The sequence below is a fragment of the Procambarus clarkii genome, chromosome 57, assembly GCF_040958095.1.
Source record: "Procambarus clarkii isolate CNS0578487 chromosome 57, FALCON_Pclarkii_2.0, whole genome shotgun sequence".
NCBI lineage: Eukaryota > Metazoa > Arthropoda > Malacostraca > Decapoda > Cambaridae > Procambarus > Procambarus clarkii.
The window spans coordinates 18059021-18075311 of record NC_091206.1 but is presented as its reverse complement, the minus strand read 5'-3'; the positions used below and the strand labels follow the sequence as shown (position 1 = coordinate 18075311).

General features: G+C 41.0%; 1 protein-coding gene and 1 long non-coding RNA gene across 2 annotated transcripts; one reads left to right on the top strand and one right to left on the bottom strand.

The window, feature by feature from the left end:
• Positions 1-816: 816 nt before the first annotated feature.
• LOC123744985 (uncharacterized) lies at positions 817-14056 on the bottom strand. Its single transcript, XM_045725219.2, has 4 exons — positions 13946-14056; positions 2407-2568; positions 1886-2015; positions 817-1741 (listed from the first exon to the last, which is right to left on the bottom strand). Exons 1-4 carry the CDS (start codon positions 13946-13948, stop codon positions 1245-1247), a joined length of 792 nt encoding a protein of 263 aa, XP_045581175.2. The 5' UTR covers positions 13949-14056; the 3' UTR covers positions 817-1244.
• Positions 13202-15698, top strand: LOC123744986 (uncharacterized). The gene is made up of 3 exons (XR_006771277.2): positions 13202-13253; positions 13991-14096; positions 15178-15698. It is a non-coding gene; the product is annotated as an uncharacterized lncRNA (long non-coding RNA).
• The last annotated feature ends 593 nt before the right edge of the window (positions 15699-16291 follow it).

Here is a 16291-nt window from a genome sequence, read left to right as displayed (position 1 = left end):
AGGAAGGAAGGAAGGAAGGAAGGAAGGAAGGAAGGAAGGAAGGAAACTCTCAGGGGAGAGCGCCAAGCCATTACGACTATATAGCACTGGGAAGGGATCAAGATAAGGATTTAACCCTGGAAACACAAACCGTAACTGTCTATTTTCCGCTTGTTACAACTTGTAATAAAGTTGTTACATCTTGGCTTAACGTGTTTATGACGTATTAGAACGTTTGTTACAACTTGCTATATTGATTGTTATAACTGATTAAAAGGTGTTAAAACTTGTTCGAACGTTGTACCAACGTCGTAGTTTCGGGGTGTTTGGTGGGTTGGGAAGGGACGGAGGGGGGGGCAAGGAGCGTGTGAATAATTTGACTGACACAGTTCTCATTGGGTCCGGTTTACATTAGCAGGTAGTGCAAATTCCCACAGGAATTCTTATAACCGAGCGGCGTGTATACCACGTCTCGGAGTATATATATATTGAATTATTATTTTAGTCATGGATATAGTTCAGAACTGAAATAACCCTTCAAGTATACATAGGCCGAGAGGCGTGGTGCTCCTCTCCGTGTGTATATTATATATATATATATATATTATATGTGATATGTATAACATAGTATATTGCTAAAGCTGCTGAAAATAAATCACAAAAATAATTTTTGTTTTATATCAATAGTTATATAGCAATGTTTATTAACCTCATTTGATACATATTGGAGGCTAGCTAGTACAAAACACCACATAGTTAATTTAATTGTATTATACACTAAATGTATGCAAATAATAGTAATTAATAATATATCAAGCCAAATAGAATGTGTACTAAGACGGCATAAATATCCATTAGATTTGTTAGCTTTATTGGGAGATCAAAATCGCTTTATTTGTAGGTCATTCGTTGAATCTAAGAGGGCACTAAGGAACAATTCCTTAGTGCTGCCACCTTCTACATTATTGAGCACAGTGTAGGTCATCATAATTGAGAATGGATGCCAATAAATTACGGGCTCACTATAGCCCGTGCTACTTGGAACTTGTTCCGAGTAGCTGAATCTATAACAACGTATAGATTCATTAAACATATGGAACAATTAACGTAAATCTTCATTGGGTGTTGTTCAGTGCGTTATGCAAGCCGACTCAATACCGTTTAATACTCCTCCACTGACCTACTGACCAGCTGTTGCAACAGATATTGATGGTAATGTTGTATCTACTGATGAAAGAAGACATCTTCCCCAATACTTTTTTTGGCTATTGTATAATCTGGACGAGACAAAGGGTCATAACTCCAGGTTTACCAACGATAGTAATGATCTTGCCTCCTGTCGATGCAGGAATGTTGAAAGTAAACAGGCCGTTGGGAGAAGAGGAGGAGGCATTAAACTTTGAGTTTAAGTTGGAATTCAATGCATTTCCAATGCGCACTTCCATAGACAGGAGAGTCTTGGGATCTTGCTGGATAATCACCCGACTAACGGTCTGACTAAGATTATACTTGACCTGCCACCAGGGGGTTGAGATGTTGTTAGTTACAAAACAGTGAGCTTGAGACGAGCAGAAGTAGCCATCGACCGCCAGCGAAGGCATGGAACCGTTGGCCGTGGAGGTCGAACTGGAAGGCACGGCGGTCGCAATGTCTCCCTTGCTGAACAAAGCGGTGAAGCACTTGTGGAAAGTCTTAGCGTTGAGATCGTGGCTTCCCGCCCACTGAGCGGTCACGCGAGCTTGGAACAAACTACACACTGTACCTACAGGGGCGACCAGGGAAGACATATGAATAAGCTACACACTGTACTCTCTTCCTTTCACATACCACCATCATCACCATCACCCCCACCAACCACACGACCAACCACCTTCACCCACCACCAACCATTACACCACCAACCCACCATTAACACAGAAGAGAGCACAGTCGGGGGTGGCGATGCAGGCAGCTCCACATCGGACGCTTGAGGAAGGTCCAAAATCCTGCTCCAGCAGGAGGCAGGAGTCCAGGTCTGCCGGGAACCTCGGAGCCACCTGCCAGGTAGAGACAGGTAGGCATGCAGGTCGTACATGGCCATGTCATTAGTGAATTGGTGCATCATTCACGACCTATTGTCTTGTGTATGATCCTGTGTTCTGAGTGACAGTGAATACCAGCACTCTAATAAAACCTAATTGAATTCCTCAGATTAGGCAAAATTTTAATTAATTTTTGTCAATACAGGTGTTAATAATAATAGTAATCATTCAAAGTCTACTAGCACAGGTGAGAGAGTTTCAGCTTATCATACCTATATATAAGGCACATGAGGGTGAGTACGTTTACGTAGGCATTATTAGTTTTTTTATAAATATTAACACAATTAGTTAACATTAATACATTTAGGCTAAAATTATTAAGCAACTTTAGTGGAGAAAATCTTACCCCACTTAAGACATAAGTGTACGAGAAGCCGGAGGTAGATGGAGCCAGGCAGTACAGAACGCTGACCACCACCATCGCTGTGATGTCTGTGAGGATCCAGCAACCTAACCCCCGGACGGTATCCACACTTCTGCAGACGCGGGTCATCTCGATACGCCGCCTCTGAAGAGTTACAATCAAGTTTGGCAAGAAATGTAATGCACCAAACACAGTATCAACATAGGCGAGGCTACAGCATTATTACACGTAATGAGGATGCAAAATCTTTCAGAGAGAGGAACCAACCTTGTGTCTACAGTGGAGAATGGAATACTGGGGACGGATGGGTCCCCTGCTTGTGCCTGAGTGAGGGAGTGGAGCACCAGGGTAGGATGGGCCGAGTTTGTCTCTTAAGGGGACAGTAGAACACTAAGGTAGGATGAAACCTTGTTTCTTGAGTGGTGGCTGGTAGAAGAATGCCGCTAGACAAGGGGACAAACTTTGCCTGTCTCGCCATTATTTCTGGACCGCTGTAGCCTGGAACAACAACTTAAACACACACACACACACAAACACACACACACACACACACACACACACACACACACACACACACACACACACACACACACACACCTGCGCACTCTATTTTTTTCAGGAACATCGCCCTAACACCTTAGCGGCCGTCTATGCTTATTAACCTTTGCATACCTCACCTTTGCTACGCTGTCAGTCAAACGATCAAGTGTGGATAATTTATGTGTCAATTTTCTTCTTGCCGAGTTAGGATAAATCCGTCTGTGACAAATAGTCTGGACGCTATCGAAATATTCACAGACTTTCAATAAATATATTTTGGCTCAGCATATGATTTTGAGTGACTTTTCAACTTTCTAAACCGGACACACATAGATACACAAACGCACGCGCGCTCGGGGAAAAGCAGGAAAAAAAACATTTCAAAATAAATACACAGCAAAATGAGCATAGAGGCATAGAATCAGTACATAAACGACATAGCCTTCAAAAATAAAGAAGAACCCAGGCTACTTCACAGCCGTATTAGTAAGATGACTGTAGATTGCTGGACTGTAAGGCTAAACAAGGTGATTGGTGTTAATGGTGAGAGTTGGAGGGCGTTATGAAGAAAAAGCGCTAAGCCATTATGACTATATAGCACTGGGAGGGGGTCAGGATATAGATTTTGGAATGGGACGGGGAAAGGAATGGTGCCCAACCACTTGGGCCGGTCGGGGATTGAACGCCGACCTGCATGAAGCGTCGCTCTACCGTCCAGCCCAAGTGGTTGGGCAAGCCTGCGAGGAACTGAACGAAATGAGGGAAAACCCAACGCTCAGCACTGGGACTCCATGTAGCGACTGACAGCTACAATGTCTTGGTTTTAGGGTCTGGCTGACAGCCTCGCCGACCGAAGGGGGATTCTTATGGCACCACAATAGCATTCAGGCCAATCAGAAAGTATATCTTAATCTAGAACACAGTTTAGGACTAAAGAAAACTTCCAGTGTATATACACAGAGAAGCCTGGGCATACACTGCCTGTTGTGTATATATATATATATATATATATATATATATATATATATATATATATATATATATATATATATATATATATATATATATATATATATATATATATATATATATATACATATATATATCCCTGTAAAGACGTATATTTCGTTCCACCACGTTCTAATGACCCTCGCCTGAAGACCAAGAACTATACGCAGCTTGATTCATTGTTTCACGATATAAGTGTCTCGAGTTCCGGTTGGTCGTCAGCAACAACAGCAGAGGGGGTGGTGAGGGCGTGTCCGTTTGTGGACAACAGGAGCAACGGATGATTTCCGTGGCACTGTTTGTGATATTTATCGTCTGGGATTGATTGCTATCACAGGAAGTCAAAGAAAACTCACCTAGTTGTGTTTGCGGGGGTTGAGCTCTGGCTCTTTAGTCCCGCCTCTCAACCGTCAATCAACTGATGTACAGATTTCTGAGAGAGCTCGAAGCTAGCAGGCCAAGGATGGGGGATAAACATTTCTTCTGGTGTTCTATGCATTTTACCAATTAGCATTTATTTATAAACATGAGCTTAAAGAAATTAAATTTATCCAACTATTTCAAGTGTATGACCTATACTTAAGGCACTTTGGGCATCACTAACAACAAAAAAAGCTTCATCGTCTCTCTCGGGTATACTCAGAGTCTGGTATACTCAGAGTCTGGTATACTCAGGACCAGGCGGGACCAAAGAAGACCAGGCAGGACCGCTTAGGCGGGACCAAAGAGCCAAAGCTCAACCCCCCGCAAGCAGAATTAGGTGAGTACTCAGAGTTTGGTATACTCAGAGTCTGGTATACTCAGAGTCTGGTATACTCAGTCCAAACACATAAGTTGCTTATATGTACAAGGGACAGAAAGCTCTTAAACATCTAACATACACAGCCTAGAAATAATATGATTTGTTTAATTAAAATAATTAAATAAAAAGTAATTATGAACGTACAAATATAAGATAAATTGTTCAATAAAGAAGTTACATTGATAGGGGAACAAGGGAAGTATCAGGGAAAGCGCAAAGCCATTACGACTATAAAGCACTGGGAAGGGGTCAGGAAAAGGATTTGGGATGGGACGGGGGGAAAGGAATGGTGCCCAACCACTTGGGCCACTTCATGCATGCAGGTCGGCGTTCAATCCCCGACCGTCCAAATGATAGGGGAAGCAAATCGTAGCTTAACCGGCTAAGTTCTGGCGCCAATCTTGCTCCAAACCTTTGTACTTTTCCGTTTTGGCTCTATGCGTTACCAGGGACTGATTCCTCGCCGGCGATGCATATTCCAGTATTGGTCTAACAAATGTTGTATAGATTGCCTTGAAGGAGTCCCTGATTAAAGTGTCTAAACGATGTTTATATTATATATGTCGTTATCATGTCCACCTGCCACTCCTCCTCTCAAGTGTGGAGTTTCTTTTGTGGAGTTTCAAGTGTGGAGCCTGTCCATTCTTCTCATACTTGGGCAATTCTTGTTTTATATATCTGTGCTTTTGCAGGCGATGAGTCACAATAACGTGGCTGAAGTATGTTGACCAGACAATCGACTTGAGAATGGTCCAGGACGGACCGAAACGTCGTCGTCCCTTCAACTTCTAGTGTGTGGTCTGGTCAACATCTGTGCTTTTCCTTGTTTTAATTTGTGTTACAAAAGTGAGGATTCTAAACCGGAGATGCATAATCGAGCAAAGGTCTGACATATGTTTTATACCTCATTCAGAAGGCCCTACTGCCTTTATTCCATCCAGCTCCGCCAGTAGCTTTTTAACTTCTCTAGTAGCACCTTTAGGCTATGTCTCGTTGAGTGAAATAATTTTTTAGTTCAACTTTGTTACTCTAGGATTAGAGACCCTTGGTCCATTTGGGAGAGAGTGCAAAGGAGGTTTCCCACGGATCTGGGTTCCAGTCTCATCGAAGCAACAAGAGGCCCTAGAGAAGTGAGCTTCCTTTTCCAGCGCCGCAGCGTGGCGAATCAGAGAAGGAATGCTCACTGCCTCCTAGGTTCCTTCCAAGCGTCGGTTTGAAGAAATATACAGCCTCTACAGGAACAAACTCCCTTTGCTTTCCTCTTAATGTTCATATTTTCTTAGAATCTGTGAGTTTTTCAAATTCAATTTTAAAGACCTGAAACTTTTCGGTCTTTTTCGCACGTTTCATTGTCATTTTCCGCCCGGCTTCAATCTCTCTCAGACATAGTCTTGCTACTTGATCATTCATTAACCTGTCCCTCCTTGGTAGGGAAGAACACACAGTTTCCTTTAATAGTAGATGAACCTTCGCTTGTAAGTTAAAGCTCTTAATTGATTTTATTTTCATCATTTATTATATATCTCAAAGTCCTGCTATGGACAGTGGTCGTTACAAGCACATTTTACCTACCTACGAGCTACCTTCTAACGTTAGAAACGTTAGAAGGTAGTTCGGTTCGGCTCAGGAACCGAACTACCAATAAAACTCTTACAGATGAAATGTCATCTGTTGTTTACAGTCGACTCTCTTCTTGGTATTTACCTGCAACCATTACAGTATACATATAAATACATTTTTTTCAGAAGAAAAGCGTGGCCCATGTGTGCTCGTTCTCATGATATTCCGGACAAGAGCTGCTTCATATCGGGACCTACAATTAGTGTATAATGATTAACTGTAAATACATAGCTATTAAAATGCAACATTCTCTGTAACTAGTTTACATTATAATTATTAGATGTGTAGGATGGAGGTAATTGTAAATGTAATTGTTAATGAAATAATCTCCGTTGAGGTCTGATAAAGACCTTTTTGTACCTTCTGTAATACTTTTTTGCGCTACCGCTCACAGGATGAGTATGGGGTGCACAATAAATTAGCCGCTTCCGGCGGCAACAATCAAACAATCATCATGCAGGGTCTTAAACTCCACTGTTATGTGTGTTTTGGTGTGGCTTTCAATCAAATACATTTGCATTCTTCAAGTTTTCTAAATAAAAGTATGTGTATATACACTATATCTTATATATTACATTTTGTTTATTACCAAAGGAAATTTTTGATTTCTTAAGTAACAAAGTAAGATCAAAGTAATTTAATGTAAAACTTCTATTGCCCGGCTATTTTTCTTTTATTAAGAAAACACATGCAACTCTAAAACGCATTACTCTCATTATTTCTCAATCAATTTAGTACAAAATTATGAATATATAATTAAATATAATTTATCAAACATTTCGGGTTGTGCAATTATTCCACGAACCTCCATAGGACTCGTGGAATATAGAGTAACCATCTGGCAGATTACATGGTACAGATAAACGATTACACGATATCAAAGATGACCTCTATCTGCTGGAGGGTAAGGAAGATTACGACGTTGCTTGGTAAGGGAGGTGGTACAGCGGTAACTACAGAGAACAGCTGTAATTATGATGTCCTGTAGCTCCTCATTCACTTTGAAACACCACATTTCAACCCCTCTGTCAAGGTATACTCGTTCAACCCACTGTCAAGATATACTCGTTCAAGCTGCAACAGTCCCCCAACGCATATTTGTGTGATATGCTCGTCTACACTGTGGCCGTCGTGGTATATGGAAAACCTTTCACGAGATCAAACCTATCACGAGATAGGTTAGGTTAGGTTAGGTTAGGTTAGGTTAGGTTAGGTTAGGTTAGGTTAGGTTAGGTTCGGTGTCTTAGATCTGTTGGAAATTATTTGTATTTGCAGTATGTGGTTATATAGCATTTAGAGATGTGTGATATGAACATTGAGCGTAGACGAAGTGCTGTTCAATATAGAAGCTCACGAAATTCTCTTTTCTCCTACAAAAATTAAAGAGACTAGCTAAGAGTTTCTCCTCTAGGAATGAGTCCATGATTCACCGAAATTGAAGCTACTGTATCGTAAGCATACACCACAAAAAACCTACTGTATCATAAACATACACCACAGAAGAACCTACTGTATCGTAAGCATTCACCACAAAAAACCTACTGTATCATAAACATACACCACAAAAGAACCTACTGTATCGTAAGCATACACCACAAAAGAACCTACTGTATCGTACGCATACATCACAAAAGAACCTACTGTATCGTAAGCATACATCACAAAAAAAACCTACTTATCGTAAGCATACATTACAAAAGAACCAACTGTATCGTAAGCATACACCACAAAAGAACCTACTGTATTGTAAGCATACACCACAAAAGAACCTACTGTATCGTACGCATACACCACAATAGAACAAACTGTATCGTAAGCATACACCACAAAATGTCCTAATATAACATCCACATACAAAACCACAGATGCAACTGTTGATTCGTGATCAAAAACCCCGAGGCCGCGAACACAAACCCCGAGGCCGCGAACACAAACCCCGAGGCCGCGAACACATACCCCGAGGCCGCGAACACAAACCCCGAGGCCGCGAACACAAACCCCGAGGCCGCGAACATAAACTCATTAGAAAAGAACTGATGACATTTTTTTCTTGGAGGTGAGAGAGAGACAGGTGTTGTGGGTGACGGGAGCCGGCAGTGGTATCGCTTAAGACGTGCCCGTCCTGGGAACGCCGTCGTCTGTCTCATGGCGATCAGTTTGAGACGGGGGTGTGACAGTGGTTGTTGCTGTCCGATCGTCTTGAGGCTGTGATAAAGTTTACACAGGCTGTGAAGCAGCTTACGTAGGCTGTGACGAATCAGACGTAGGCTGTGACGAAGCTAACGTAGGCTCTGACGCAGCTTATTCAGGCTGTGACGAAGCTTATTCAGGGATGTGACACAACTCACTAAGGCTGTGTCACAGCTTACTCAGGCTGTGATACAACCTGTATCGCAGTGGCTGTATACATGCTGCATTGTGAATTGTACATGCTGTGTTGTACACATAATGAATAGTGAAGTATACTTACAGGCTGGTATTCATGATGTATCGTAAAGTATGCTCGCAGCGTTGTATTTTATTGTATATCGTGGAGCCTGTATGTTCGGAAGTATATACAAGCAAGGTTAAACACATGTTTTATCTTGAAATATACACATCGAATTGAATACATAAGGAATCGCGAAGTATGTAAACACAGGATTGTTTGTGTAGTGCATAGTGACGTTCACACTCATTGATACATGACCAATTGTGAGGTATACAGGCAGGGATGCATATAAGATACATCGTGAAGTATACACACATACAGGATTGTATACACGGAACGACAGGGGTAATGAGAGCCCAATAACTGCTTCTCCACCCAGCACCTTTGGTTGATTTAGTTGGATCAATTTAATTAATAATTGAAATTGTTTTTCCTATTATTGATATAAAAATTATTATCTTTTATTATTTTTATTTTAGTGAGCAAATCAGTAGAGGCCATGTTGAGGATTCGAACCTTCACACTGGGGTAATCCCAAGCACACGTCTTAACCAACTCGGCCACGACTTGCTCAAAAAGCAATGCAACTGGAACTCAACTGAATCCTCTATAGGTCCCGAGGTCTCCGCTGGCCTCCAGCTGTGGTACACCATAATATTACCCCTGGGTGGTGCTGCAGCAGGAAACAGGAGTCCAGAGGAGTCTAGCTGTGGTTACGTCGCCATCTGCCTGACCAACCCCTGCAGATGCAGGCATAGGTCAGATACGCATACAGTCATACGCCAGATGCTTGCCATTCTCCCAGATGCATCCTGGGCGGAAAGCTCAATGGCCAAGGTTACACAGAAACTGAAGATTCTCTCTCTGGTAGGCACTGGGCTCTGCTAGACCTTTCTTGATGATGCCATTAAATTAATTTTGTTTTGCATGCCTTCTATTGGAGCTTCCACATTATACACTGGGAAATCTGTCGTTACTACACCTTTTCCACTAATACACTTGCTTTTACGAGGAACAGGAGCAGTGGGGTAAGAAGCCACTGTAATACAGATTATCTGTTGGTGGGGACATAGGCATTTGCAGAGATGGAAACTGCTGAAAGTGATCTTCATGGGGGCACTCACGGCTGTGATGTAGGGAGTCTTATAATTGGTCCTGCCTTAAAGTATAGCTTCTGTGGTCCTCTTCACCATACGGCTGTGCCAGCTGGAATGTTTGCGCTCATTCCTTAGAACTCAGTGCAGCATTATCTTCCCGGCTTGGGGCCTTTTTTTTCGTAATTACTTTCGTTAGTACTGGTGTAGACGCTGGAGCTGTGAAGGCATCCCACTGACTAGAGTCTAGTACGAGGAGTGGTAATGCTCACTAATATCGTAATACTTGTATTTGTATGTGTATAACCATTAATACATACGAAAAATCTGTACTTGACAAACTAACATGGCTTTGTCACCCACCAGCCCTATGCTACCTACCGGACCCCAGGAACTGCAGCCCAACCTGTTCTCTTAAAAATAACGTCGCTTTTGGCCGTTTGCCCGTATGGCCGAAGGTGGACGTTATTTGAAAATGAAAATAAATTTGGGATTTTTTTTTGTCAACAATAGTAAGTTACGGGTCCTCTGATAGGTTAGGTGGGCAGGAAATTCTCATAAAGTTTCAAAACGTTATGAAAAACGTTAATTGAAAGTTTCCTCTTCTAACCTTATCGAGTAGGCCGGAGTTGGCTACCGGGACGTAGTTAAAAGGCTCTACTGCCCTAAAGGAACGCTTTATCACGGTTCTTTTAACGTCTGTAGCTGGCCAAACTTGGTGGACTGCAGAGAGCGACCCATCATCAATTAACGAGGTTGTCTGTAGCCTACTGCCGGAGGAAGAGGAGCTTCACCTGTTCCTGTTGGTGAAGGCGATGAGTCACAATAACGTGGCAGAAGAATGTTGACCAGACCACACAATAGAAGGTGAAGGGACGACGACGTTTCGGTCCGTCCTGGACCATTCTCAAGTCCTGTTGGTGAAGTTTTGGGTGTGTTCCTAATGATGCCTCTTGGTCAGCTTTCCAAGCGCTGTACACATATATGTTTCATTAATGTTAAGACACGGTGCTCTGTAAGGATCTCTGATAGGGCATACACAGTTCTTTTCATACATTAGATTTAATGCAATGTTTGTCATTTTCATGGGTTTTAATTACTAAATGTTATTATAGACAGTTTTTAATAAAATAATAATAAATGTTGTTTCTTCTTTAACACACACCCTATATATATATATATATATATATATATATATATATATATATATATATATATATATATATATATATATATATATATATATATATATATATATATATATATATATATATATATATATATATATATATATTGGGGTATATACCCCATTATTGGCAGCAAGTTTTCATTTATACATGTTTCTTTGAATATGACTGCATATTCTGTATTGATTATTTTCTTGTTTAGGGTTTCTATCCCTCTGAAAAGTGCTCATGCATCCTGGTTTAACTGGAAGAGGATTTCTCCAAATGTCATCTTTGTTCGAGGTGAAGAAAAATAAATAATTAACTGTAGAATATATTACACTTATTATAAATTTACTCAACGTTTCGAACCTACATGGGTTCATTTTCAAGTGAAGGGACAGTGCTAGGCGTATTGGATTTATACCATTAAGAAAGTCATGTGCATAAAACAAAAAGGTGAGAGTATATCGTAAAGGAAGAATAGAGCATAAATGGGGGAAGTATAGGGGACGTAAATAGGAACGAAACATATACAAAGATTAATCAGGTGTAGTGAGTGTGGCATGTTGAGCAGTGTCTTCTATGTTGGCATCTTCACATTCCGGTCTTGTTCTCACTCTCATGGTGGGTAACGTGAATAGTTCCGTAATTTGGATAATTATGGTGGGTTGTTCGATTTTTATGTTGATGACTTCATGAATTTGTAATCTTTTTACATCTTGGTTTTTGTATATTATACAAGTGTTTTTATTCAACATCTCTTTTTTTTTTTTTTTTTTTTTTTTGAGATATATACAAGAGTTGTTACATTCTTGTACAGCCACTAGTACGCGTAGCGTTTCGGGCAAGTCCCTGGAATACGATCCCCTGCCGCGAAGAATCGTTTTTTCATCCAAGTACACATTTTACTGTTGCGTTAAACAGAGGCTACAGTTAAGGAATTGCGCCCAGTAAATCCTCCCCGGCCAGGATACGAACCCATGACATAGCGCTCGCGGAACGCCAGGCGAGTGTCTTACCACTACACCACGGAGACTGCTAAAGTTAGTCTTGTTAGGGTGATGTCATGGGCTTGTCTCACGTGCTTTTTAGGGGCACCTGATTGAAGATGACAGGTCAAACGCCTCGTCAGCTTGGTCAACGTCATACCTTTGTACTTAGATCGAAGGCTACATCTTTCGTGGGGGGTAAGTCTACATATTTGCTACGTTTGACTGCTGTAAAGGGTTTTCCGTCGGCTTCGGGCTGTTTTTAATAAGGAGATAAGTAGTCTTCTTTGTTTTATAGAATATGATTAGGTCTATGTTTTAGTTAGGAGTAGTGTTTTTTACTCCTTTACGGATTATTTCTTTCATTATTCTTTCTTTTTTATGTTCACTGTGCGTAGTTGATTTGTAATATAATTTGATTGGAGGTTTGGAGGTGTTGTGGTTTCTATTCTAGGTTCAGGATTGTACCATCGGTCCAGGTGTCTTCTTATAGCAGCGTTTATTTCTGTGTTGCTGTAACCATTATTAACTAACACTTGAGTTATTCTTTCAAGCTCCCTACTCAGACAACAGCCTGACAGTACGCCCGAGTGATGACTTACACCTTGAACACGGTATATGTAAAAGGCATATTTCTATATTATTTTCGTTAGATTAGGTTAGTATAAGAACGCTAAGGTTAACATAGGTTAGGATAGTTTAGGTAAGTTAAGTTAGGATAGGTTAGATTAAGATTATTTAAAAGAGAGCACAACTATTCCCAGAATATTTTGGAATCCCCTACTCAAGAAAATAGCACAGGGAGGAGATATATTATCTTAAGTACGTTGAACTCAGCAAATCTGTGTCAGTGTCCCAAAAAGATTACTTCCTTCTCACAGCAGATGTGCTAAAATATTTGGCCACAGTGAGAGTAAACCAAAATTGTAACTTAATACAGGTTTTAACAACAGGTTTCGTTGTAGCCAAACGTATATATTACTGGGAAATATTAAACGTTTGTGTTACTATAAGCGTAGTAGTGTTCTGAATTAGAGAAAGTGCAAAAGAGTTTTGGGTAAAGGACTAGGCTGTTGATGGCAACAGTGACGGCTGACAGACGACACCAGCAAGCAATAAAGTGCTGCTTGAGGCCCCTCACACTCACAGTCTCTCAACGACAGTTGTCCAACCATGGTAAGATCTCATCTTTATTCCCCGGATAATTTGACTATACGATGGAGAAGTTAGAATTATTATTCGAATTACAAAAACACTGCCGCTTATGATACATATTTTAAAATTGATTGACACTGACGCAATGGCTGCAGCTTTTGTCATGGAAATCCAAATATTTAGTCAACCTTTGCGTCTTCAGTGGTTGTTAAACTTTATTTTATTTTATAGAAATAATAATCAATGCATCCTTTTCTGTTATGACTCTAACCCTTCCTCAATTACCTGATAATAGTACACTCTTGGCCCTTCTCTCCACTTGCATGGTTGGCAGAGTGACGGATACTGCTTCTTGCAAGTACGATCGAGTTCGATCTCCGATGTCCAAAGTTATTTTATGTATGTAGGACAGACGTAAATCTGTGTATTAATGTATGTAGGTTAGATTAGCATTTTAAAAGCACTACAATCACCTTCTGTGGTTGATTGTTCAATAAATCACTGAATTATATGTTTAATAGACCTCTAACCCTGTCCATGGAGGACAGAATAAAATTTATATATATATATGGTGGTTAGCACTGTAAATGTATGGCCACGTCTGTGGTAGAAACCAAAACCTCCATTCTCATACCACAGCTCTTGGTCCCTGTTCTTATTCCTCCCAAGTGCCATGTAATAAGACAAGCTTAATGATTTCTCCTTATAATTACCATAACCGTTGGCCCAGTACAACAGTATATATTATCCGGCTGCAGAAGTCGCTGCTGGTGTTGTGTGTGGTGGTGGGTGTAGCGAGGACTCGAGACCAGTTGACCTGCGACAACGCCATCTCAGCAGAATGCCCTCAAGTCGACACCACCCGTGAGTTTTATCTAATGTTGCCCCGGGAGCCGTGCTCAACATACACCAGCAGCAGCATGTGTTACGCCCTCCGCAGGGTGGAACGTCCTCGGGGCCGGAATTTATCATGCATTTTCGTAATCACTTTGTAGGGTGACTCATGATGTAGGGATGGGGGGGTTTGTAACTGACTTTGCAGGGTGACTCATGATGTAGGGATGGGGGGGGGTGTGACAGACTTTGCAGGGTGACTCATGAGGTAGGGGGGTGTGTGACTGACTTTGCAGGGTGACTCATGAGGTAGGGGTGTGTGACTGACTTTGTAGGGTGACTCATGATGTAGGGGGGTGTGTGACTGACTTTGCAGGGTGACTCATGAGGTAGGGGGGTGTGACTGACTTTGCAGGGCGACTCAGGAGGTAGGGGGGTGTGTGACTGACTTTGCAGGGCGACTCAGGAGGTAGGGGGGGTGTGACTGACTTTGCAGGGTGACTCATGAGGTAGGGGGGGTGTGTGACTGACTTTGCACGGTGACTCATGAGGTGGAGGGGGGTGTGATTGACATAGGCAGGTGGGGTTGGCTCTATTGCCCCCTCTTAAACGGAGGTCGCCTCCCAAGGCAGCCCCCCAAAAGTAGTAAGAGATGAATGGTGGGGAGCAGAGTCAATAGAATTTCATTTCATGCAACCTTGCAACATATATCTACTAGAGCAACATTTAAACATGTACATCTATATCTATGAAATAGTAGGTTAGAAAGTACGTCTGTCTGTTTGCCTATCTGTTTGTCTGTCTGTCTGTCTGTCTCTTTGTCCAAGGACAAAGGTCACACGCTTCAGGCTAGCCTCATTGAACTTTGTAGGGTGACATGTGAGTTTTAGAGGACTGTCATAGCGGGTCGGGTTCGCATCTCATGGCATAACCTTCGGTTGTCGATCCGGGCACCGGGTCGACATCTAGGTTTATCAAAACTCTCCTAACACAGGTGAACAGGCTTTCTGCGGTTTCCTATGTTCGTATGCTCTGAAGATAGTTATTGTGCATGAAGGAATATTAGCGAGGTCCAATCGTCGACACCTTGTAACGTATGCTTATTTGACAGCGCCGAAGTACCTGGCCGACCCCTCCGACTGCGCTGGCTACTGCGAGTGCTCCAGCGGTATCGCCTGGAGATTCCACTGTGAGACTGAACTCTTGTTTAACGAAAAACTTTCCGTCTGCGACTGGCCAGAGCATGTGGACTGCGGCTCTCGCCCAATCCTCTAGTGAGGGTCGAAGGAGGCCACGGGAACCCCCTCCGGCCTGCTGCTACTAACGGAGGAGAAGCTGAGGTCTCACCACCACCACACCAACCTCACAGGCGTTCCTGTCTGTGGTACTTCTCGCAGAGTTGTAATTCTGTATATTTTTAGGAAGTATAAAATGATTTCAGTACGACATTACTGTAGGGGATGAGATAAATTATATATTTATTTTAGGATAAGTTTATGTCTTACAGGAGTTAGGATGTAGTTATATAAATATTTCCCCCTCCCTCTATCTCTCTCTCTAGAGTGATTGTAGTATATATATATATATATTTATTATGGAAACAGTATAATAAATGGTGACACTTAAAATGAGTATAATTACCACTCACAGGCGCTAATCCAACTCATGAAAAGTGAAGGACAAGTTTAAGTCACATATATCACCCCTAAACTGACCTGTCATGATCTTTTAGTCGAGCAATTTAAATTTTGTTGTATTTCCATAAGTATGAGCAAAATAAGTATTATATATATATATATACATATATATATATATATATATATATATATATATATATATATATATATATATATACATATATATACATATATATATATATATATATATATATATATATATATATGTGTGTGTGTGTGTGTGTGTGTGTATATATATATATATGCTATATGTATATATGTATATATATGTATATGTATATATATATATATATATATATATATATATATATATATATATATATATATATATATGTTTGTGTGTGTGTGTGTGTGTGTATGTGTGTGTGTGTGTGTGTGTATATATATATAAATATATATATATATATACATATATATATATATATATATATATATATATATATATATATATATATATATGTCGTACCTATTAGCCAGAACGCACTTCTCAGCCTACTATGCAAGGCCCGATTTGCCTAATAAGCCAAG

Excerpts from the sequence above, each read along its gene's own strand:
- LOC123744985 (XM_045725219.2), bottom strand. Across the intron at positions 2,016-2,406 it reads ACACTTATGTCTTAAGTGGG|GTGGCTCCGAGGTTCCCGGC; the intron begins GTAAGATTTTCT and ends TCTACCTGGCAG. Across the intron at positions 1,742-1,885 it reads TGCTCTCTTCTGTGTTAATG|GTACAGTGTGTAGTTTGTTC; the intron begins GTGGGTTGGTGG and ends TCGCCCCTGTAG.